This window comes from Plodia interpunctella, chromosome 4, assembly GCF_027563975.2.
Source record: "Plodia interpunctella isolate USDA-ARS_2022_Savannah chromosome 4, ilPloInte3.2, whole genome shotgun sequence".
Lineage (NCBI taxonomy): Eukaryota > Metazoa > Arthropoda > Insecta > Lepidoptera > Pyralidae > Plodia > Plodia interpunctella.
In genome coordinates this window covers 628,226-655,533 of record NC_071297.1, presented here as the reverse complement: position 1 = coordinate 655,533, position 27,308 = coordinate 628,226, and the positions used below count along the sequence as shown (strand labels likewise).

Sequence of the window (27,308 nt, the reverse complement as noted above, 5' to 3'; positions counted from 1 at the left end):
AATTTTTTTTTATTTGCAACTGTCATTATTTATCACATTTAAATGAGCCACTGTATATTAAGTGAAGAAGCACATGTTCGTACCAGTCGTGAGACCGCGAAAGTTTTAAACAGTCTTCATATATTGCATCAAAAATTGATAAAAGCTTTCTCGATCGCGATCCAACAGGAGATTAAAAACGTTTCATCCGCAATTCGCCTGTGAAACTATGACAATATTCTCTGCATCCATCGTGAGTGATGATGTTACTAGAAGGATCGCGTCATTAATCATACCGCTGTGGCAACCCTATCGCGAACAAAACCATGATACCGCGGCTGTGGCAACCCTATTGCGAGCAAAATGCCGACAAACTATCGAGATCGAAGAGCATCTGCGGATTTGCCGAGTAAGGTATGCCATTATCTTTCTCACTTGAGAGTGATTCATTCCTCACTTTAATGTCGCCTGGCCCAGTCCGCTAAAATTAATCTTAACTGTTGAAGTCTCATCAACGGTTTTGCAACCTGTTGCTTGTCTGACGTTTTTATTTTATAGGTTTCTTTAAGTTTTATAATAGATCTTTAATTTCTTTCTATGTCCATGCACTTATAGATTATAAATAAGAATAAAAAATAATCAGGCAACAGTAACATATTAATAACACTGAATATGTATATATATTTATACTTCCAGGTAACAATCATTGATAAATGAAATCAAAGCGAAAATGAACCGGGTAACTCGTACATATTTGATAAAACGTCGGCAACTTTCCTGTTTACTTTTTCCTTCACCGGACATTACACAGACATAATCATTAATTTGCGGACAGAACTAACGCAATCACCGACGAACACACACATGGAAATAAATGTGTACGTGCCAACAGCAGTTTTGCCAAATAAAGAGGGTTGTAATACCTGAACAATTAGTTGGGTACGCTTTGTTTATTAATTTGGTAGTATTATCCTGCTAGTATAAATATAACAAAACCACTACGCGTATATATTTTATTCCATTAAAGAAAGTGTGTAATAATTTTTCAATTTAATTCGATTTTGGAAAAATAGGAAAAGCGAGGAAGAGAAATTATTCAATTTTGTAGGCTTTAAAATATCAAAAATATTGATTTAATTTTCGCAACTTTTATTGTATGGCTCACAACTTCAATTTAATGTATAAATGTTTAGCGCCCCGTCCCGCATTCGCTCATGTAAAAGATAAACCTAAATACTTACCTCACGATTCACGATATCACACTATCTATTGGTGAAAACCGTAAAAAAATTACGTAACCATAGTAAATTTTATTTTTTGTAGTATGTAAATTGTATCTTTGTTGTAATGTTGTAGTTGTATATACAATTTTAAATTTTGTAATGGTGTTCTCGGAAGACCAGCGATGTCCTCTCACGTCAACATTGTGGTGAGAGGAGGCCTTTTTGGTATACTATATATGGCCGGGTAGAATGTCCTGTAAAATTAAATATAATTTTTTTTCTTTCCTTTTTCTTTCATCCGTTTTTTTATCAATGGTAAAGAGCGTCTATAAGCAATAATGTTTAAATACCAGTGGAAGTTTCCAATAGCGCGTTTCTGCAACTTTTTACCTGAGAATTAATTAAACTTGAGAACTAGAGTAGTTGGAACTTGTTTAAGTTTATTTTTGTTTGTTGGTCGGTGTTCAAAGTATTTTCTGTATTTGAGGGTGACAAAGGAGCTATTTAAGATTTTAAAAATTAATAAACATCCAGAAAAGTTTAATCTATTTCCATCTTTTGTTCTGCCCGTAAAATCGTAGATAGCCATAGAGCTGTGAACAAACGGTTTTTGCATTTAGGTAGCGCTTTTGCTTTTTATGTTTATTATAAAGGTAATAAGATTAATTTTAAAGATTCCCGTTTCATAATTAGATTTCTCACCCTTGCCACGCGCACGTCAAGAAACGTCCAAACGTTGATTTATTGTTGTTTTTTTTTGACGGGTAAAAAGTTTTACTTTTAAGCCTGTATTCTAAGTTTTAAAAGTTCATACATTAATTGTATATTTTAGTGAAATTAAAGACGTAGTTAATGAAGATATTTGAAATTTCGGGAAATTCTTCATCAGGTAATAAACTGAAGTCGTTTTAAAACGTGTCATTTTTCACGTGTTTTCGCTTACAGAGACTTTTCCCCTGGACAGCAGAGGGGACTCCTCCAATTAGAGCCCGTAGCGAGGTGGCAGGTTCTAAGCGGATTACTGTCAACTTCGCGAGATTTCAAATTTCACTCGTTTGAAGTAGGTATTTAAATATTGAGATGTGACAATCTCGTGCTCTTGTTTTTTAGGGATATAATGCCACATTTTAATTCACTATGTATAATAAAATTATCCAGTGTAAATAAATAAATAATTTCTACAAAATAAGGCTGTGTAAGAATATCAGTTAGCTTTATGAATGATCATATGGTGTTCTAGATTTAATTAAAGTCCGCCGTATATTTTAGGTTTGTGTATAAAACAATAACAATCACCCACACATTGCCTCAAACTTTCATGTGTGTTATAATAGTGTGGTGGGCCCAATAGCGGAGACCTTGTCAATATGAAGCGATATTAAAACTAATCAAGAATTAGTTACCCTGTGAAAACTTTATTGCTAGCATTCTCTTCCACCTAACCAATTCAAATTCAAAATATACTTTAAAATACCGGTTACAATTTTAATTCTAACATTAATCTTAACCTGCGCATAAAAAGCCCAAAGCACGCCATTTAGTCTGAACGTCAGCGGCGCGCTGGTCAAAGTCAAAGTTGACCGGCACAACTCACCCTTAAAATTTCAAAGCACAATCCGAAAATATGGTAAAACAAAGTAAAGCACCACATCAAAACCAAAACACAACAAAGAAATCTTGACATTTTATGCAAAAGGACTTATTACACTTAATTACGTTGGCTCATTTGACGATAACGACAGCAGCGCAACTTTTGTCTCTAATTCATTACTGGCTATATACAAAATGAATATAAATGGGAGAAGAAAAACAGAAGTGTATTGTTCTTTTCAATTTTTTTAAGAACGTTGTAATTTGCTCTGAAACGGAGCAAGACTGCCAGATATAAATAATTCATATTATGGCGGAACCTTCGCAAATTTAAGTGGAACGATATTCATACTAATAAAAATGAGGGCGATGTTTATTGTTCATGATACTGCTAGGGCTTTATGTTCGCTGTTGTATGTTGTGACATGAATTAATGCAATTTCAATAATATTTGAAGGTAAATTATAATTTGTCTTTAAATGTTTTAAACTAAAACTGATGTTTTCTATAAATGTATAGTGAAAATGTGGTTAAATATTTAAAGAACAAAATCTAAAGCTTCAAAGATGCCAGAACGAACCAGTGTTAGATACCAGTACTAACAGTGTTAGATAACAGTAATATATTAATGGATAAAATAACTTCCTACTCTTTCAAAGATCCCTAATTTTTTTTAGGTGGATATGAGCGATAGAAATACTTCATTATGTGAACCACTCTTTTAAGTCAGGAGTTAAAATGTTTGTATTATTTTTTATAATAATTATAGCTAATCTAATTCTTATCTTTCTGCCAAATACATATTCGCTCCACATTCTACTTCTAACTTCCCAGATATCTTTCAATATACAATAGTGGTCATATCTCTGCCGTTCCCTGGGCGTGTCTGCTTCCGAGCAGGATCTACAGGACCTTCGCACTTGAAGGTCGGGTACTATTAATGTTACAAGCCTTTGTCTCTCTTTTGTATATGAAAATAGGAGCTACATTGTTTAGGGTTGAAGTTTTACTTAACATTGGTAAAAACCTGGATAACGACATTTTTTTGTCGTCTGCATATATATTTTTTTACAATATCGATGTGATTTTTTGCATACATAAAATATATTGTATAAAACTATAAAGAGTAATATAATTTCTTCGATATATTTCATATACCATGGACAAAATAGCAACTGATAATTTGCAAAAAAAAAATGGATTTATACAATATCAAACTGTTTAAAATTCATATAGGTAAAGGACTTAAAACCAATAATCTCTCCATTTATACATACTCGATCTTATTAAAATCAGTTTGGACTACAGAATTTCCTATATGAACATTCATAAATCAAAACTTTAAGAACCGCGTAATATAACCTACAACATCTCAAGTAGTCAGAATGCTCCGCTCCCCATGGGGACTGTTCACACCCTAGTTTCTGTGGTTCCTGGGAGAGGAAACTTTCCTACATGGCAGAGTTATAATACTACTTAAATTGGGAGAGTTTTTGATTTTAACTTGAGAACGTTCTAACTTCGTGGCATCGCGCTGAGAATGTCTTTAAAAATGTCTACATTCCTGAGTCGGGATTTAAAACTTGTAACTAGTAACTTTTAAGCTTCGGTGAGCATTTACCATCAAGTGAACCGCTGCCTGTTTGCTTGCTTTGTAATATAAAAAACTTGTAATATGCTATAATACAAAACTAATTACAATACAGTAACAACTGTCATCTTACAACGAAATACTTTGAATAAAATTACTACACAATTTTTTGTTTTTATTTTAAAAATGACGGCATCTCGGGTTTTCAAATTAACCGACAAATCGAGTTGGAATTTATCCGAACTTAATTTCTTTATTCGTTTTTGCGTAATTGAATTCACTCGAAAACTCGCATTCACAATTTTTACAAACTTTCACGTATTTAAAATTAGCTGCATCCCGGGAATTCCAATGGAAATTCCGGGATAAATACAATCATATGCTCTACCCGTTTACCAAATTTCAATAAATTTTATCCTGTAGATTTGCATGATTGAGTAATAAGTATCATCACACTCACATACCTGAGTATATACCAGAGTCGTGGCCCACACCAGGGGGATGAAATATGCTGAGCGGAGGCCGTTTTGGTTGCATGCATCGTGTGTAAATGTTATGATTGTGATTTGAATGATAATAATGAAACCAAACATAAAATTTAGATAATATTGGTTATGTTTGAGAAACAAACTATAGAATAAATGGAAACTGAAATTATTATTACTTTTTATATAAAGCTTGGAATTTAATAGTCTGACTCCAAGCAGAATTAGTCAACACAAAAATCATGTATTTTAATTTATTAATTCGAACATAAACTTATATTATTATATACCTATATTCTTTCTTTATCAACTGTAACATCCCAACTTTTGCAATTATAAAGTAGGGTAGGAAGCACTTAAAAGACTTTCACCAATTAACTGTAAACAAAACACTGTGTACACAAACCTCAAAACAGCAACGGTTTAATTACAACACGCTTAAGCTAACTGCACAAAATTTCAAGACGTTTATTACACACTTTATAACTTTAAGAAATATTTCCAAAATTTGTGTTGAGCAAATGTTTTGCCATAGATATCGACTTCAATAGACAAGAAACACGATGTTTGATCTAATATAACTCAAAGTATGAAAAAATTAAAGCGTAACTTAACACGTCGAAACGATATTATTTAATTTACATTGTACCACATGAAGTTAATTTAAAAAAAAATCATACTTAATTATTTTATTTATATGTTTTATGAGTGTTTACAGAATATTACTTGTCTGTCAGGCGGTAGACAGTAATTTGTTTACGTCAATAAGTGATGTAATTATCATCCTTAATCGAATAAAGAATTTTTAATTTAAATTTGAATTAACTATAAAATACCTATTGAGATAAACTTTCTAAAATTCGAACGATATCGACAATACAATACAAAATTTAACCTAACATATCACATGAATTCTGTCCCATTGTCGATTACTATCTACATCAATGGCCACCGCGAACATTCCAAAATACACCCCCGCCGCACACAAATAAAATTTTATGGTCTCAATTCGTATTTCTGTTCTAGTGTACATTTTGGTATTTCGTTCGTATGAGAATTTGTTATGCTTCGCTCTGGGGCGCGATATGTTTCGCCTAAACGTAATGGATGTACGCCTAAATGTCGTGTTGTTATGTATGGCGCCGTTATGTTTTGTTGAGTGTGGAATGAATAATAATGTTGTTGTTTTATTGTGATTTAATGTTATTGCAATAATTGGTTGGGTACTTAGATAAGCCACGAATATGATCACCCTCTTTGTCTCATCTTAGCGGTTCTATGCGCAAATCAGTCAGTCTCAGGATCTATATAAAATTTACATTAAGATATAGAAGAATAAGTCTTGTTTTTTCGACCGACCGCTCTTTTTGGGAATGCCGTTGTAAGCTATCAAGGGCTTTTGTCTATTACATCAGTCACTGCAAGATATGGGCTTATCATATCCAAATCTGGGCTCCTCACTTGAATAATGCTAACGTACCTACTTTTAACTTATTAGAAAATAGAAATAACCGTACCATTTTTTACACTTTGCGTGTACTTTCAGCGCTTTCAAAGTATTTCACAGTAAAAAGGCAGAGCACATCGTATTTATATTATCTCCAGGAAGCCCGCATTACAAGCGAAGCGCAATTTACTGGTGGACTCACCCATTCGTTCAGATTTACTTGCCGGCCAGTGGCGTATTCTAGGAAAAACTTAGTAACTGTTGAAAACAACAAAATAGAAAAACAGCTTCACTCAATTTTTTTCGTACAATAAATACACGGGTATTGATGTGTGCAGGATTTAGAACAAACCCTTTAAACGTCGTAATAGTCACGAGTGACCACTTTACCAGTGACTACTAAGAAGGTAAATATCATGAATCTATTATAATAATTTACAGGGTAATGTATTAAGCAGATATGCATCAGATTGTATCTCAAGACAACTGCTGTCAACAAGTGTTGTCTTGAGATAGAATCTGAAACTACATTAAAATTATTTTTACATTTGATTTTTACAAGTAAGTATCTTGATATTTTTTAAATTAATGCTAAGAAATGGATTCTTTCTAGTAATTTTATTCCATAAGAGAATTTCATGTATTTTTTTTATATTAAAAAAAAAATGTACAATAACTCCAAAGCAAATTTACAGATGTTCTGTAAAACAGTCCCGCTTTAAATGACATCTCTGTGTAGCCTTTGTATCTCTAGTCATGTGCCCGGGGCTCGAGATGACAAGAATGCTGTGACACTGACAGGTGTCATCGCTACGGTACGCTTTTTATGTCAACTCTTGTGTTTTGCACAACACGCAGCAAATAATGTGGTGGATATATTTATATATTGAAACTTTATTACACCAGCTTTAAAAGCTCTAGCTATAAAATTTGACGTGAAAAAGTGCCTGTGAAGGTTTACTTTCTGAACAAACGCTTTAACTTTAACAATAGGTGGGCTTAATGCCATTTATGTAGGTACGATTCAGACGCCAATATTCATTTCAATGTGAGAATTATTTATGTTCATCAAATGTTTACTGTTGTTGATAAATAATGCTTTTAGCATTAACTCATTAACTCATCCTATTGTACTTTGACAAATTTGTATTGTAGTGCAATGAGCTTAAATAAAAAGAAACATTTATTATTTTTGACTCAATAGACTAAAAAGTAACCAAATAAAAGTTGCAATATATTAAACGCGTAGTTACACATCGAGGTGTTAAGTTAAAATTTCATGTTAACAGATCAATTTTAAATTATATTAGTTGTATTCAGAGAGCTTAATTAAAAAACCATCATTTTTTTAAACAACACTTTAAAATACATTTATTTATTACACAATGTCGCGTTCTGAAAATATATTCGAAAACCCTTGCACAAAAGCGTATATTCATCTTTGCGCCGCGCCGTGTCCCTGTCACGCGAGACTGACACGAGAATCCGCGCGGCTGACATGTGTCTGACATATCCTGACATGTCACGCGTAGGGTTGTCTTGTCGATAAAAATGGTAAACCTTATTTAGGAGCATGATTCGGTGAATTATTGTGAGCTTGGCAGCTTATTCGTTTATTTCATTCACAGATTATAGTATAGTAGGTTCTAAATATTTTATGAATCAGAATTTCAGTACGTTTATTTCACAGATTTATTGTGGTTTGTTTACTTCCTATTCTACAAAAATACTTGCCAAATTCAAAATTCAAATAGGTCAAATATAGCTTAAACAATCTGCATTATTTCTATTATTTAAGCCGTTAAAACTGAATAAAAGCTTATGTTTATTGCTTATTATTACGATCATCAGGGAATTAAATTTCCTTTATTTTTATTCCCTGATGAACCCCTAATGTACCTCATGTCCAATATTTCAAACTACATGTTTATATTGTGTCTATATACAAAATTTCAAGAACATTGGTAGAAGGAAAAAACAAACAAATTTTCTTTCGCATTTATAAAGTTAGTTAGGTTTAGGGTAGTGTATGAGCAGAAGACGCGTGCACACTAGTGCCAGTGAGCATGTGTTCCAGTGAAAGAAAACATCGTGAAGTTTGAATAAGATATAAATCGCAGGTAGTCGTAGTAATAGTAGGTAGCATAGTCTACAAAAACTGTTATATCTGCTATTAGTCTGCTGTACATACTTATGAGGCATAAGTAGGAATAGATCCTGGGTACTTTCGACCATTGACGTCCTTTGATAAGCCAAAAGGAAAACATTTTAACTTCTTTTCCTCTTAGCGAGTCAACTCTAGCTTACAAATTTTGTTTTTCTAATTTTGTTATACGTTACGTTTTATATTTTTGCAACAAAATATTCCTATTTCTATAATTTGTAACGACCAATACATCGCCTCTACTAAAGAAAGCATTATGCATGGTATGTCTGTGATTGTGCAGTTGAACATTCAACTTAAGATTCTATAAAATAAAGTAAAAATAGGAATAATTTTAAGTGCATAGTCCGTTGTCTGTCCAATTGGAGTCCGGACAAGCGTTCTCTAAGTGAACGTTTATATTTATTGACATCTGTGCTCTTCTTTATTTGCCGAAGAAACAATTTCTGCAGTCCTATTTAACTTTGTATTTTTGACTTCACTTTAAATTGTTCCGGTATTGTTTCTTGGTAGATATAAATTTGGAATCATGGTGAGACTTCTTCTCTGTCTTGAATTGTTTAAATTAATCAAGGGAAAGGTGAAGGGAATCTGGGAAATTAGTCTTACAAGGCTAACAACTATGACGTGTGTTTGCGCCCTAAAATATGACATAATGCTCCCGTGAAGGCAACTAACATCATAGCCTTGCCAGCTGAAATCATTCCCAAGTTGGTTTGACCTCAGGGAGGCGGTAATATCACACTGAATTTTCAAAATTTTATGGATTTTAGTGGATTACCTATTTTAGGTTATATTCTAACCGTGTACCGAATTTCATAACAATTCGTCCAGTAGATTTCGCATGAAAGAGTAACAAACATAGACACATAAATCCTCACAAATTTTCACATTTATATTTGTAGGTTTTTTTTTACGCTGACTCTGGGTTTCCCTGCGTCACAGCTCTGACATCGGGAATACGAAAGAGAATGAGAAAGTGGTAGTAAGTACTAAGTACCAATATCTTATCATAATTCCATAAAAAATCGCACCTACACCTTCTCCCTTCTCCTCCTTTTAGTTTCGTAACGATAAAGACAATATGTGTTAAATAGAGAAATGTCCGCTCCGGTGAGAAAACTAATCGGAGAAAATTGTAACATATTTTAGAGAGAATTCAGACTTTCACAGCACGGGTGTTTTTTCGGTCCGAGCTTATAACAAATGGATCTCTGGAGCACCGGGTATTAAATTAATTACTATCTGGGCGAGGGTAGCGTTTCCTAATTGTGGAATATGGACAGAATGGAAAATAACTTAATAATTTTCTTCTTCCCGACCTTTTCCCCACCCATATAGGGTCGGCACAGTATGACAACTCGTTCCAATTAACTAAGTCACTTTATACATCACTCAACACTTATTCCTACTACTCTTATTCATACATTATTCTCATAATTTTTTTGATTAAAACTTATTTGTTAATATTGAGAATAAAATAGATATACACTATCCTAAATTATAAAAAGGCATCAGTAATATTCTAAATTTAAATAATAACATTTTATAAAAATAAAATACGTCTATAATTTTGTAATTGTACGTATATTTTAATATTAACGTAGCTTAATATAATATTAACTGCACGCAACTGCAACTGTAGCTTAATATCTGCACGGACTATGTTCTACAGCCCTAGCGGGTAACGAAGTGATTCATCGATGTACAGAAACTAATTCAGTTTTTGCTCAGTACCTATAAACTATTTGTCTGTTTTTACGTGAACTTTAGTTAAAATTTCAGGTTTTTTTTTTCGTTTTTCCTTTAGAAATTTTTGGGTATTATTTATTAAACATGTTATTCGGGTAGCTGGCATTGAACCAAAAATTTGTTGTGGTATTTTCGCTAAATGTATGTTGAAAATATTTGTGAAAATCTTTCTCAATTTGTGCAGACTGTGATTTCAATATATTTTATATAATAGTATTTTTTTATACAATTTTGACTTTTTGAATCATTTTAGTTACAATTTTTCTCTTTTTACAACGCGCAATCTTTCATTTGGTTACGCACTCCATTCTTCATAGTCGTATTCCTCGTGCCTGAGGGTCATGGTCATTACGTAGTCTTAAACACACACACAACTTCTTGGCACTATTAATGGAGCGGTTTGCCATTGCCTTCTCCATTTCATACACAAATTAATAATCAATTAGTGTGCAGGTTTCCTCACGATGTTTTCCTTCGCCGGAAGCATGTGCTGATCGATGAAAAGTACTATACATGAGTCAGATTAGTATACAAACTCGTATGGCACGAATCTGAGACCTTTCAACCCACAGGCAGGCGTCATAATAATTACACCACAACCGCCGTCTTTCGTTTTCTTTGGATTTAGATTCAACTATAAAATAAGCACGTCCCCACAATGTCCGTGACAACGTCTCACTGTGATTGTCGCTGGCAGGCTGCGGGACTTGGCATTTGTTTCACCGCACAGCTTACGGCGCACGGCGGGGGCGCTGCCAAGCACATGTTTGGCTAACTTGCTTGGCAAGGCTTGTTTCAAATTATAAGATGACTATTGTCTTCTTTAACGATCCTTGGGAAAAAGTTTCAGGGAGGCCTCTTCAGACGCTATAAACCAGCACACCAACGCCTTCAATTTTTTAGCGAAAAATTAAATATTAACTGTAAAAATTTTTCGCTCAGCAATAAAAATTTTTCGCTCAGAAATAAAAATTTTTCGCTCAGAATAAGGAGACATTGTCGCTAGTGCATGGCGCCTTTACGGTATACTCCAGATCTCACTTGAAGCTTCTTTTTTCATATATTTTTTTTATTAATCATAATATAACTGTTATAATAACTCCACAGGAGTAAAATTTACGAACCATCACAGAGAGATTTCTACTATGGACTACGATGTCAAGTTATCTATCTAACAGTATCTGCATTTCAGTATATAAAGAACCTAGAGAAAATACAAGTTTCTTTTATTCAATTTATAACAATACAAATGGGAGGCAAGTCGTGTCATTATTTTACATTGCAGCTCGGAATCCATAATCCGTCCATTGTGCGCCGAGCCGCAATAAGATCCAAACAGAGCAACTTAACGTGCCGTTGACTGTACTAGAAATATAATCAAATCATAATTTTATATCATACTCACGTTCATGAGGAATATTATAGACTTTCCTTCAATTTGGAATTTCAGCTAAATTCTAAATTCTGTATTCAATTTAGGATGGCACGTAACTTATTGACATAAAAAACTATTACTATTACTTTCATTAATCTATCTGTCTACAGTACTACATATTTACATGATTTACTAAATTTATCCACATGTAGATTCGAGAATACATTTTTCCTCTTCAATATATCTATGAGAAGATCGTAAATATAATTCATTAATTTCAAGCCATTAATTCTCCCACTGCTGGGTAAGGACTCTCTTCATCATTTCCCATTCGTTCTGATCCTGTGACAAATTAAAGAATGATAAGTCCTCTTGCCGTCTGATTTCGGCTTGAGTGTATCAGAAAATAATTATTTTTCTACTATGCCACATGTATTCACAATGGAGCCGCTGTCTTCAAATAAATCCGTTCATAAACGTCTGATCCCTAGTCTTGCCTAGCAGCGTAATCGCTCATGTTAATTCTCCTCTTATGATCTCAGACAGACAATGCGGGCTTGTTTCAAACGTCTCGCATCCTCAAACGCTGCCGGTATTTAGGTCGTGGTGAATACGTATTTATGCCCTTAAGAGAACGTTTGAATGCACGGCAGATGAGCGGGAATTTTGCATTGTAGGCGTTTTAGTTGTTGGTAATAATTACTTGACTTGGTTTTGTACTCACAGTTGTGAATTGTGCTAATTTAATCTCTGTGTATATAATTTTTTGCCTTTGAAATGCTGAATTCTCAGATTGGCAAACTTTGATAACATTTTACAGACGCTTAAATTAAATTAAACCTTGCTAGTAAAATGCTGTAATAGTAAAACTTCTCACGGGATTTGATGACAAAGCAATATTTTATAATAATATTTAGTTATGGACCTTCAAATGTGGACATTTTTGTCTCTTATGCTAATACTATTAAACTAGTATTTTTTCAATAACTCCCAGTAGCAGCTTAACACTTTTTTTAACCTTTTCCTTCCAGATTAAACTACGCCCTCTTTGGATTCTCTCCGTGGTGGTGGCACGCGTGCAATGTCGCGCTGCACGCCGCGTGCTGTGTCCTGGTCGCCCGCACCGGCGCGCTGGTCGCTCGTCTGCAACGCCCGTTTGCAGCGCTTGCCGCGCTTTTGTTCGCTGTACATCCGATACATACTGAAGCGGTAAGTAGATAGATATAGGGATCACTTCTATCATTCATCATTACAGTCATGTTCTCTTTCATTGATACATAAATGAGTTTTTCATTTTTCATCCATTTTCGTATTAATCGGGTTTACACCCGATTTTTTGGGAAAACTTCTTGGAAATGATATGTCACCAAGGAGAATGACCTATTGCGAATTCTTAACTTTTAACCATTGCAAATTTATGCAACATAGCAACTCACTATAATTCATTTTCGGTCACCCATCTTGAGATCGACTATTACGAAAGTTGCTTAACCAGCATTATCGCAGGCCGAGCGCAAGAACCTTTCGCCACAGCGCTCTTCATTCTGTAATTGTGATTTTGGAATGTAAGCAATGCATCGCTTCATGCCGCATGCTGCGATCAAACAGCGCGCTTTGATCGCTCGTCTGCAGCGGCTGTAACGCAAAATTTTCACGAGAATACCAAAACTTAGCGCTAATCGCCATTAACAAAATCTATATGGAAAATAATTAGTATCTATATCGTACGTAAAAGTACTTTTACGTAATTTTTTTGCGTTTTTGAAACTGTTACCTCATTAGGCTACGGAGGTCCACCGACTCAATTGATCTACACAAAATATTTTGTAGATAAATTGATCATTTTTTCTCTTTAATATAAGCAACACAATAATACATATAAAACATAATAATCCAGTTTATATATATCATGTTTGTTTTATAGTCAAAGCAAGCAATTATTTTAAGCACACAACGAGAGTAAATACATTGCGTAAACCCAATATTATAATAGCCATTAATTGTGTCTCTCGAACCAGAAATCTAATCCTTTGTTTTGTAAAACAACGGTTTAATTATAAACATCCTACGCTAGAGATGGCACGCTAGAGATGACGTTACATTTAGACAATTATCTACAAATAAATTTAGAAATAAATCTAAAAAATAAAATAATATGCAAAATACTTAATAATAAAGATACAAATAAAGAAAAATAGAACATAGGTAATTCATTGAAATATAGGTAGCTAAAAGAATATATTATTTTCTTTGCAATAAATAAACTATAATTTAGTTAAGTCACAAATAAAGTTAGGCACTAAATTTTTTGTTCAGTTAGGCATTGATTTAATTCATAGTAATAGGATTTTGAACGAAAATTAAGCTGTAAAATGTATACTTGTTATATAGGTATTATTGCTATTTTATTATATAATATTAACACTAGTTAAAACTATTTTATTTGCAAAATTTGCACAACAATCTAAACTAAATAAATAAATAAAACTGGAAATCATTATTTCTATTTCGCCTGCCGGATCTCAACTAAATAGGGAGCTACACAAATAAACACACAGATTAAAAACAAATATAAATTAAACTATAGTACGAAATATAGTGCACTTTCAAAGTGCTCCGACATGATAAATTATAGTCACGTAGAGTGTGCTGCGACCGCGCTGAGTGCCACGGCGTAGTGTCGTGCGTAGCTTCACGTGATATACCAGAACGCGTAGATCCTTGCTACGAAGCGAGTTTTATACTTTAAGATCAAATATTTTTTTCATATAATGTATTTAGAAAAAATATTGACATTCTTTCTTGTTTTGTTTACGGTAATTTATATCATTCATGATATTTTTAGGGTACTATGCCTAATAGGTAAAAATGGGGCTCCGCTGTCCGTCCGTCTGTCACCAGGCTGTATCTCATTAACCGATCACTAAAATAATTCACACGCATGATTGTATTATTGTTGCCGCATACCAAATACGTAACAACATTAGTAAAAACAGAATATAATAAATGTTCAACGGGGCATAAAACAAACGTGTTTTTTTTTCGTTTTCACAGAAACCGGTACAGAAACCTACGTGTGCGATTCCGATTCGCACTTCTATAAATTTGATTTGTATTAGCACCTCTCTCTCTCTCTCTCGTCTGTGCGTATTCCCGATTTTTCCCTCAGCCGTTGAGCGTCGGAGCCCAGGATCCACTTTCCTACTTTTTCGTCTTCTCTTCGTACGGTCGTCGACATCCCATGACAGAACATAGGCAAGCATATCACCTACAACACCATAAACATAGCTTTGAGCTAAGTATAAATATCAGTATAACATATTAATCGAAAACAAAACACACGATAAACTTCGTAAGCACTCGCTCCACATAAAGCAATTGAATAATTCATATCGTATCGTCTCGGAAATGAAAACATTGTATCTTTTGATTTCGTCGGATTGTAACTTCATATCTCAATCAACGTACTGTTACATATATAATATTGTTAAGCTATCGTATTATTTTGATATTTTTAATTTTGTAATTCATTTGCTTATAATTTGATATTCTTAATCTTAATCTAATTTGTATTTTAAATTGCAATGCCCGACAGGATTTACATTGTGCCTAGATTATAATGACTGGGGTGACTTAGTTACTGAATTACCTTACAGTACATTGTAAAAAGCAATATATAATTTGAATTGAATTGAATATCGTATTTTATAATAATTAGCTTAATTATATTTTTACTTACGGTTTGCGGTTATGGTACGTTACATTTAACCTTAAAATTTATTTTTGTAAAAAATGTCTTAACAATTCTATATTATTATAAATCAGCCAGGAAGTGTAAAAGCCAATGTCAAAATATTTATATAAATAGACAATTGGGATTCAGAGATCCTTTGAATCATTATCAAATACCTTAACCATCAAAATAGAAAAATTTTAGTGAGGTTGCACCAGTCAACTACTTTGAAAAAAAAAGAAAAACCCAAAGTACGTCATTTTGTCCAAACCTCGTCGGCGGGGCGCGAAGATAAAAGCAACGTCAAAGTTAACTGGTGCAAATCACCCTTATGGTAGAATAAATAAAATCTTCTATTTCAACGACTTGTTGACGTTTATAATTTATTTAACTAAAGGTGAGTTGCACCGTCAAATTTTACATTTAGACAAAATAGCGTATTTTGTGCACGTTAAAGTAAACGTCAAAATTGATGATGCAACCCACCTTAAATTTTCACTTCCAGACCGACTGTAGTATCTTCAATTTTTATTATTCTCTATTCTAGTTTTTCCAGCAAATATACATTCTAACAATTTATAGTTAAAAAGTCTTGAATCTTAAACATATACATAGAAACAATTCGCGTACTTAAATAATTTTTCTTGGACCAAATTTACCTGTTTTCAACTTTTCCCGCCAAAGATGGGGAAAATTCGACCTCGCACAGAGTCTGCCAAGTTCCTAACAATACCCTAATAACCTAATACTTTATTTTGCCATCAACATTAATACTTTTACGACGAAATCGAATACTAATTTTAAAATAGTAATGCAATGAAACAATCCAGAAATGACGTATATATGTTCTTGTTCATCGCGTCGGCCATTCTAATTACGAAATCAAGTAAATGGAATAATTTTGAAATAGAATTTTGCACCGAGCAGTCAATTATTTGTGCCCTTCATTAGGTCTCCCAAAGTACATAGAACCACAAATAAATACTAATTATAGAAATTATTATTATTTATAGAATTATTAATTTTAGAATATAAGATTTTTAGAAATATAATCTTGAACTCATTGTAGAAAATTAAATTTCGTTAAAATTCCAAAGAAAAGCCTATAAAAGTCTGACCCTGTCTCTGACTGAATCTTCGACTTCACATTTCATATATATTGTACGCGCAATTCGATTGAATCTATAAAAATATTTTAGTACTCCCCAAGCTGACATACTATGCTGATTTTTACGAGTTCGGTTACTTTGCGAGCGTCATCATAGTGGCGATGTGTGTAAATGAAAATATGTTTTGTTTTCATGAATGTAATATTATGTCTCATACAATTTTATTACACACTTGTATGAAATTGTATTTCGTATTTTTATTTGTAGTGTCATATTATTTACTGGGACATGGAGGGATTTCTGCGGGGGTGGCATCGTATTGCACCCGATAGATATCTATGGAAGCAGAAAGACACTTAAACAGTTAGATTAACTATTAGAGTTTTAGTTTTTTTATTGTAATTTATAAGTGAAATTGAAAACCATCTCAATCTATTTCTAAAGACAATTTTTAATCATAAATATATAGATATGAGGATATTTTCATTTTTACTTCAATGTGGCATTAAAAAAATTCATAACGAAAACAGTGGATTATTAAAAACGAAATAAAATAAAATGCCATTATTGAGCGTAAAAATAGTCGAATATATATAATGCATTAAATTTTATTATGCCTAATATTATTTTCAATGATACACAGACACGGTAAACTTATAACTGCCCTCCTTTTGTTTTCGGGCGTTAAAAAGGTTGTAGTATAAACGTCAGCGTAAACAAAACAAAAAGCACTGGGTAATTATAAAAATTAATTTGCAAAAGAAGCACCTCACTCGCTGTGGCTTGTAAAGATTATTTATGGTCCTTTTTTCTTATTTTTCATTCCTTTTTGTTTTTAATTAATTGTGGAGCGGAATGAGTGACCATTCATAAACGTGAACGTGTTTTATCATTTAATTTGCTTTTAGTTTGAGAAGATAGGGTTTCAGACTGCTAACATAATTTGCTGAAGCCTGTATTCATACAATATTTGTGAAGAGTGGGATGCACCGTCAGTCCGTTAACATGCGCAGAAAACGCAAAGTACGCCATTTTGTCTAAATGTCAACGGCGCGCCGCACCGGTTAAAATCAACGTCAAATTTGACGGTACAACTCACCCTAAGTGAAGATTTATCGAATCATTTTGTCCGAAAGATTTAAACCATAACATATTTAATTTATTTTTCAGCTTATGACCCAAATATAAACTCGTATATAATTTATACTCAGGGCACCAACTGAAAATCAACTGTATGTATGTAGTTGATGCCTAATGGGCAACGTTACGTAGTTGCAGTCCTTTTGACTGGATTATTCCGCTATGTGCCAATATTTAAATTTAAATTGTGTATTGCAGACTACAAACAAATAATTTATATATGTTTATTTAACATCTCTCATCTCCCCATGTATCCGAAACTCGACTTGAAAATAACCCTAATTTTGAATATTCGGCTATAATTTTACTCTCTCCTTAGAAATGCTACTATTACCTAGCAGCTGTTTATGCTACATGTCTCTTAGTCGCCTCGTACATCCAGAATATGCGGAATCATACTCCACTTATCTATATTTCAAATAATTTTATCTAATATAGATCACATCTAACGTAAAACAACAATTTGAATTTTCCATCTTTATTAAAGACTAGCTTTTTGCCTGCGGCTTCGCACGCGTAAATTTATACGGAAGGACAGGATACCCATGTCCTTCTCCATACTTCAAACTACATGTATGCAAAATTTCAAGAAGATTGGTAGAGTAGATAGAGCGTGAAGAGGTAACAAACAAACAAACATACTTTCGCATTTATAATATTAGGGTTAATTTGACATATCATATCTGCGATTTATATTACTAGTAGGTATATCCGCAGATCCTTCGAACAGCATAAAAGCACGTAAGATAGCTCGAGCCTGAGTTAGGTCTCATAACAAATCTGTGCCGACACGAATATTGCATCCATAACTTATGTTAGTTACACTTGCAGCATATTAATAAGCTGTGTTAGTTACGGAGCGAGATAACTTCGCTCATGTTTGGGCGGGAACATTGATCAATATCAGAGTTATGAAGCTCCGTAACCGCCAACGCGTGGAGTTAATTTATGTTTTAAACTACTAATACCTTCCTGTTTAGTAAAAACCTTCCTTCCTTGCTTTATGCTTAGATCTTTAAAACTTTAAAGATCTAAGCATCAAGCTCAGACAGACAGCGGGAAACGACTTTATATTCCACCTCTGTGCCAATTTCCATCGAAATTTGCATTATTGAGTATAAAACATCCAAATTGTCGCTTTTATTATTAGTAGGATATGTAGCAAGTCAGGAATAATACCACTTCTGATACACTTAAATAGTATTTTATGATGTAGGGGGCAGTTTGGACATGATAAATGATGATCCAAGGATTAAATTGATCCACAGTCACACGAGATAGGTCGAGAAACTTCATTAACTCAGTGAATTAATAGGTATCTGTTTAATCTGTGAAGTGCAACAATTTCATTGTCTTTATCTGGAACTTACACAGCGCAAGCTGTTTATACCTCCCTCGCCTGCGGCAACCCCTCGAAGTGCAACTGCAGCTGTATGCAGATTTGTCTAATTAATCTGCGCTTGTTATACAAATTGCTAATTAACTCGTCATCTCATCTCTACACTCAGCTTTTATTATTGCACAGCTTTTTGAAACTCAGCGCTGTACAATATTTTCATTACGACTTCGTGACTTTTTTGTGCATTTTTATAGCTGTAATAACTTACTGTTCTTTGACCTTAGCTCTAAAACTGTACGTAATATACCAATTTTAATTATAAAATTAGCTTTTTGAAATAAAAGAGAAGAAGAGAATATTATTTATATATTCATATATAAATATTAATTATTTATATATATTTTATTCTACACGGATACTTCAAATATCTGTCAAAATCCATATAATTTTACTTCCTCGATAGTATTCACAAAAACTTCCAATGTATAATATTTAATCGCTAGTTATTTGACACGAGCCAGAGGAAGTAAGCAATATCGCACATATCCAGATTGCAATACATAAGTAGAAAGGAAGCACTCGTATATAATAACGCAGTTGTCTGCAGTGAGGGCAAGTGCATCGCAACAAAGTTACATGTCCGATATGTCCCGAGGGAACACGCGAGGCGTGACGAGGGAGCCAGGGTTTGTATCAAAAGACTAGTTCTAGTTATTGGGAATTCTTTGTCTTGAAATTTTTAACCGACTAAGTCTAGGAAGGTTCTGATTTTGACCGGTATTTTTTTGTGTGTTCGTACCTAGAGGTATGTACATTTCTGTATATATCTGTATTTAAATTAGTTTCTTAATATATCTGCGGGGTATCGTTGAATGCATTTACAAAATACGTTGGTTGTATGCTATGTGACGTCACATCAAATTAGAAGTACCTATACTTAAATATTTTATTAAAACTATATCGTTTATTATGAAGTGAGACGAACTCATTGTTAGAATGTATTAAAATATAATACGTCGATTTTTATACCACCACATAACTCTCTTTCTGAAAAGAAAACCCCAAGAACGAACTTAGATAACATCTTCTTTTAAGATTTTCTTAAAAAAAATGTATTTTCCAAAAGCCGTATACACAAAAGTTAACACACTTTTAATGTCCCCAAAGTTGACGTCACAGCATTCCGTCGCGACCTGATTCTGGCGTTAAATGCTCAAGACGTGAGTCTACTTTAAATATTTGAAATTCGTAAGCAAAAGTTTGCCTCCAAATGGCTTGCGCTGAATAATTTAGCGTTCGCGAGTATGGCGATTGTGCATATGTCGCTTTTACGATACTTCACTGGAAATTTTACGGGTATTATTCCTTCCCGTATCGATTTAAAAAATTATAAATATTTGAATTAAATGGGTATTTTGAAACATCTTCAAAGTAAATAAATATAATACTTAGTATAATCATATTATGTCTAGCGGCGCGCCCCGGCTTTGCTCAGGTAAAAACATAATTAATTATAATACACCTAAACCTTCCTCAGAAATCACACTTTATATTACAGTTTAGTTCACTAGTGTGTCATGCGACTACCTTGTGTCCGACGTCGGATCAACGCAGAACAACGCATTTGATGTATTTCACTTACGCACTTTAAAACGTAATAACGGAACGGCAAAGCTGTGGATCGGGTCGACAAAGGGTCACGACCAGCAATGAGGCCTGGCCCTTCGAATAAAAACAATGTTTTTTTTAATCGGCCCTTACGACCAGCCTCCTGCCTAAAGTTATCCCTCTTTACTGTCTTTGTATTTTATATCCTTTAGCCACCTCGTACGACATCCAATATATATTCTGCAGTGGTCGTATTAGGTCCAAGGGTGGGAATCACATGAGGCGTGCTATGTATCAGAATTTCATAGTAATTTACGTAAAACAGAAATAACCTAATTCCAAATTTTCCAACTCAAACAACAGTGTCCTTTAACTGCGACGAGAGACTAATAAATTAATAACAAAATTATGTAAGAACAACTCCTAACTAATTTATTACGTTATTACGGAGTAAACAGACAACTCAAATACTGAAATCTGTGACTGAATTTTGTACTTCCCGTGGGGCGGCACCACGAAGTTTAGGCATGGGCGCTTGCTACGCGAGGGGTAACATTTAAAGATTTTATTTAACTTACCATGTATATGTATGAATATACTATATTTGATAGGTAAAATTTTACAATTTTGCAATTAAAAAAAAACAACAATTTTGAAGCTGATATCTGACAGATTGAACTTAGTAGATTTTTTTTGTCTTTTGTCTGTCTAGTTGAAATATTTAGGGTACATACACGTACACTCATGCCCTATTTATTAGGCTAAATTTGCTTAATCGTTAGGCCTAATAGGCTGCAATATAGGGAGGTTGTACCCTATTTAGCCTAAGGATTAATCAGGCCTGCGTAATTGTGTATGTGTATGTCCGCCAGCCGGAAATGAACGATATTGATACGCAATAAGCTCCAATTTTGTCTGACGTTTGTTGTTAGTAAACCTTCTGTGTTATTATTTATTCTTTGTAGTCTCTTGTTTACATCCAAACGAATAACACACGCTTGGTCAACTCTTGCACTCATATTCGTATAATTATTAATTTGTTTATACACACAGACACTACAATTAGATTCCATTCCAAAAGTTTGTTAGGAAATTTTAAGTTTATTTTAATTGGCTATTACAATTAAAAGACAAATGAAAATTATAATTAATCATTTGTTTTTATTTGTCTGTAAGATTTTGTTTAACTTACATTTATTAGGTACTACAAATTATTTGGTCAAATAGTCACATACAAAGCATTTATTCATAAATGAGACTTTGACAGGCACTTTGTCATGTTCAATTTAAATTATATAAATTCTCGAAATACTTCAAGCAGTTTGGAACGACCACAGCCATAATCATTTATGATATTTGTGGAAAAAAAATTTAAAATTTATCTACTCTATTTGTTTTATATCAATTCATCGTAGGTCCGCAGCCAATCAGAAACTCGTTTGTTCAACGGTATTTTAATTATGCTCTGTTTGAATTCGGAATGAATGTCGCCCGTTAATCAAGGTCGCGCTTTTGTAAATAACAGTTATGGATGTTGGGTTTTTTTTTTAATTATGGATTTTTGGTCTATGGAGAATTTTTTTATTTCATTTCGATAAATTAAGCTAAAAATTAACCGAACTTATCTATATTGTTCGTTGCTTTCGATTCTGTTTACCAAACGAAAAACAATAAATACTGCAACAATTGGATGATTATTAGTTTTAATGTATTTATCACATTTTTTTAACTACCCTGTGGATGTTGTGTCCCACTGCTGGGCAAAGGCCTCCCCCCCCTCTCCCTGTATTTGTCAGATGGGTACAATTTATTCCAAAAGATAGATTTATTTCCATTCACGCCAAAACTTCAGTTTAAATAATTATATCAAATTAAAATCCTTTTTTAACTATCAGTTTGCAAGCTGTAAATAATCTAAGAACTTTTTTTGTCTAGCTGTCAGGCCCCACTGCTGGGCAAAAGCCACTCCTTTTTGATTCCAGCCACTTCTATTCCTCGCCAGTTGTTGCCATCCTTCATCGAAGAAACTTTATAAATCCATTACATTTCAAGACCATTTTAGCGTAAATATTGTTCTATGTGTAATATAACTTCCTCAAGCTCTGTCTACCTCATAAAATAATATGTGAATATGACAACTAAAACGCAAATAGGACAAAAGTTCCCAACACACAATCACACGTTTCCCAAAACAGTCGTTTTATCAACTGCGCAAAACTAACCATCCCGGTGGGAATAACGATATAACGTTATAACGTTGCTCCCCTAATAACAGTTTTTAACATTAGCAGTTAAACATTAATTTGCGGTAACGATTCGCTCGTTAACAGACCTATGTAAATACTGGAAGTGCCATTAAAACGTGTTCAACTTTTTTAGATATGCGAGGATTACCTTAATTTTATACTAAGCGGTGGTATCTGGATAGTACTATATATATCTTTATTATTATGGTGCTTAGGTTTTGTGACAAACAGATATAATTACATAAATTAGGGTATTCCGATTTATACCTTTTACCAAATTATCCTGTTCGTGAGATCTGTGTAATTTACCTGTACATTTGTTATGCTGGTTATCTAAAAGTTGATTGTATTAAATGTTACATAGTTTATCTATATTAAATACTTTATGTTGAAATGACGAACGCAACTATGGATGACGACCTTAGTGGCGCAGTGGTAAGGTTCTTGCCACTGAACCGAGAGGTCCCGGGTTCGATCCCCGGTCGGGTCATGATGGAAAATGATCTTTTTCTGATTGGCCGGGTCTTGGATGTTTATTTATATATGTATTTGTTATAAAATATAGTATCGTTGAGTCAGTATACCATAACACAAGTCTCGAACTTACTTTGGGGCTAGCTCAATCTGTGTGATTTGTCCTAATATATTTATTTATTTACTATTGCGATTGGCATACACAAAAATATTTAATGCCGGCTCCACGGGCAAACACATCGCCAAAACTTGGCGATTTTGTTGTAAATTGCTGATTTTTCCTTCACGTAAAAGAAAGTTCACATACAAATTACCCAATGTACGGTTTAGGCATCTGTCTAAGTTGACTATTAGTGACCGCGTCACAAAAGAAGTGCAACAGACGCGGCGTGGATACAACAACGTGGTCGATCTATTGATAGTTCCACATAGCCGTTCTCGGTGCGAACTTTGTACCAATTACTTCTCCCGCACTTAGGTTATCAAAATAAAGTGGTATAGGTATTATTAATTTGTGTTATCTAGTTTTATAGATCTGTGGTCATGAGCCAGTGAGTTATTGTGAGCAGGTAAATCGCGTTAACGAGTTTAGCTGGCTTCCGCAGCAAATAAATAAAGCTGATAGCGTCACGTTGTTCCCAAATAAATAGGCGGAAAATTGAAGACCAGCGTAATGATAATTCGCTGAGTGTGTACTACCGTTTTCTCAGCGTAGAAATTTAACAATTCGATTTAGCTAAATATTAAATATCATCAGTTCTCTATAACGATGATTTTTTTTGTATAGATTCATTATAGACACATAAAAGAATTTTATATATTATGAACTACTGAATCAGTCTGCGATAATGTGAAGATATTCTTAAAGATACCTATCTGAATTTCAAGAAAGTACAATCATTAATCAATTATTACAGACTTTTTTGGCAAATGTCTTTAACGTTTTTTTAACAATCTCCACGAATAAACGTTTTTCACATAGCACACTCGTCGAAGATTCCCGATCGAGTTTATTTTATCCCAATTGCGGAAAACCGTTATCTAAACAGCACTCGTGTTAGAAAAAATGAACAATGCGTAACACACGGAGTGGAAAATGCTTACAAAGCAAAAGATATTATTTGCTTTGCGGTTTCGTTACAGAGTACAAACAAATACAGAGGCTGCGAGCCCTGAATGTAGTGCTAAATGCAACTGTGGACCGCCCCAAACAGATTCTTCTAACGTACTTGTAACTACGAAAAGCCGCAGCCACAACAATGTTTAATTCTTGTCTACGTTTGGATTTGCCATTCCTTTTAAAAGCGTTGTTTGTTATTTAAATATCGTATGTCTGACACCGGCCACTGAGAAAATCCTTTGTGATTGCTTTGTCTTTGACATTAAGTATTTTTTAATGTTGGACTAGTTATCTAGGTTTCATTGTTTCTACGAGTTTATTTTAACTCGTGGTGTATAATATTGTTTGGGTACATGACGTGTGTAACATATCAATATTTGAAGTTTCATATGATTTCCATAAATATTTGGCTTTCTGTACACAGTAGCTAATCTGTGTAAAAATGTAAGACCAAAAATATTGATATTTTTCTGATAAAACAGGATACGTTTGCCTAAGAGAGCCCTGTCAGCGATTCCTAACTCGTGTTCTATTGGGATTTTTGCTGAGATATGAATTTCGTCTATCCTTTTAACGTAAACAATATTTTCGAGTTTCTTTTGTTTCGATTATTGATTTATAGTTGAACAGAATAACATTATATTTACATATAGAAGAGGTGGATGGATTCCATAAAAAAAAGTATGCAGAAGACGCTTTGACCACATGGTCCGACTTACAAGAAGGGAGTCTTGAGTAAAATGGCAAATGACAGAGTTTAATGGAATGAGTTAACATACTGTGCCGACCCACATGTGTGGGGAAAAGGTCAAGAAGAAGCTAACATTATATGTAACATAACATATACATCGTATGTGGAAATTTCTAAGGTTTTGTATGTAAATAATGATATTATTTGCCAAATAATATGTAGAAAAGTGTTTTTTAATATAGTGGATAGTGCTTTAAGTGACGGAAGAATGGACAATATATCTCTATTAAATATTATTTCCGAACTACAAAGAATTTCCAGATAAAATACTTTTAGATCTGCAATATTATAATGAACGTTATTTCTTCGACCTTCGAAGGACGCTGGGTCCTAACTAACTAACAGCGTTCTGTAGGACGAACTAATCCCATCAGCGGGAACTCTGACACACGGGTTTTGGTAAATTAGTTATGTCAAACATCGCAGACAAGGGTGAGCGGTAATTGCATCAAGTGGGTTCAACTGATAAAATCACGACGCCCTTATAGGGTGGAAATTTTAGATAAGTCATATTTTGGTTTTAATTTCAGCGTTTCTTATATATATCATAAAAGCAGTATCGTGGCCCGACAATTACCTATTATATTATAATTTTGGTGTTATTTATTCTAAAATATGTCATTTTTGTTTCAAATTTTCTTAAACTTGAAATGAAAAAAGAAGTATTCCTCGAAGCGTACCTAATGAAGCGAAAACGGAAAATCCGTTTAGTCAAATGTGATTACATTGTGAAAACTATGAATAATATTAATAATATAATAAGAATAAATCTTTCTACTAAAGTTAAAATGTTCTTTTTTTATTTTTTCGTCAAGAAACAAAAACATTCCCAATAATAGGCATAATATTTTTGGTATTAATTTCGTAGGCATTAATTCAATCCGGCTTTCTGATCACGATCACAAATCTTCCCCCGGAAGTGCGCGCAGGCTTGCCAACTACAAACAAATAATTGTTTAATCGCAAATCAAAGTATTGTCCGCAAGCCCGCCAACCGGAAGCCGACCGGGCGGAAGTCGGCGAAGCTTACGATCAACCATAGACTTTTTTTTTATTAGACTAGAGACAAAGTAAAAGGAAAATCGAATATTTTTTACTTCATCAAAATTACCTATTAGTTTTCTTTTTCAGATTGTTACACTATAATATAGTAGTTCCTGATATCAACCAGACAAGTGTATCGAGATTGTTTTAGAGTAGATATTGTTGCACGAATTATGCTACAGATTTAACGAGTCCCAAGCCCATACGTAGGCACTAACGGGTTAATAATAAATATAATTACCTCCTTGTCAATATTACGCAATAATGTGAGTCGATATTATATTATGTGTTTGAATTTATTAAGAATTTATGCTAGAAAAAAAACCAAATTTGTGTCTAAGTCTTCTCAAGTAGATTTATGATATTATAATGATTTTCTGGAATACGATGATAGGCAATCAACTTACACTCAAAATTCATATCCCACGCTTGTCTGCGACTTGAGAAGAATTCGAATGACACAATAGACAAACATTGCCAAATAAATCAACAGATTCGTCGTGCACATTGATATATTAATCACTTTAAAACTAACTTTCGCCGCGTGAATTTCTCTACGAAAGCGCAGTCATTTTCCTACAAAATTTCGCCTTCCATTATAGTAATTTGGGGGTTGACTTTTGAAAACAAAAGTAGCCTACGTAGGAACAAGGTTCTTTAACAGATATAAAGCGTTATAGACAGACAGACTTTCACATTTATTAATATTATAAATATGTATAGGTTAATTGGGTAAATTAATTTTACAGTCTAGATGTCTTTTTTTCCTAAGATCAGATGATCCAGAAGCTAGCTAAGCTTGAATAAGCAATCTAATGTAAAGAAGGTCAATATAATAAAATAGTCTTACTTATTGCGCCCAGCCTAGTACCTATTGTGGTCGAGATAATTGGAGTTATTGGCGCAACATGGCTGACGGCGAAAATCTCACAGGAATATTTTATTTGATATTTCTTAGATCAAATAATTGTACAATCAATTGTACATCAAGTTGCCCAGTAAAGCTTTTTATGTAATATGGCTACAACCTAAGCTGAATGGATACATTTGCCAAAGGAACCCACAGCACATAATTTGTGAAACTTGCGTGATTATTTGTTTAAATGTGCTTATGTCTTTATTTATTTATCTTTCCTAT

The 27,308-nt window shown here is 33.6% G+C and overlaps 1 protein-coding gene across 2 annotated transcripts in view; it reads left to right on the top strand.

Moving 5' to 3' along the window:
* The window catches only part of LOC128669207 (protein O-mannosyl-transferase TMTC1-like), a 140,085-nt gene that overhangs the window by 73,928 nt on the left and 38,849 nt on the right, over positions 1 to 27,308 (top strand). For both annotated transcript variants that reach the window (XM_053743832.2, XM_053743833.1), the window contains exon 3: positions 12,638 to 12,815. In XM_053743832.2, coding sequence (XP_053599807.1) covers positions 12,638 to 12,815 — 178 coding nt within the window. The remainder of the gene's footprint in view (positions 1 to 12,637; positions 12,816 to 27,308) is intronic.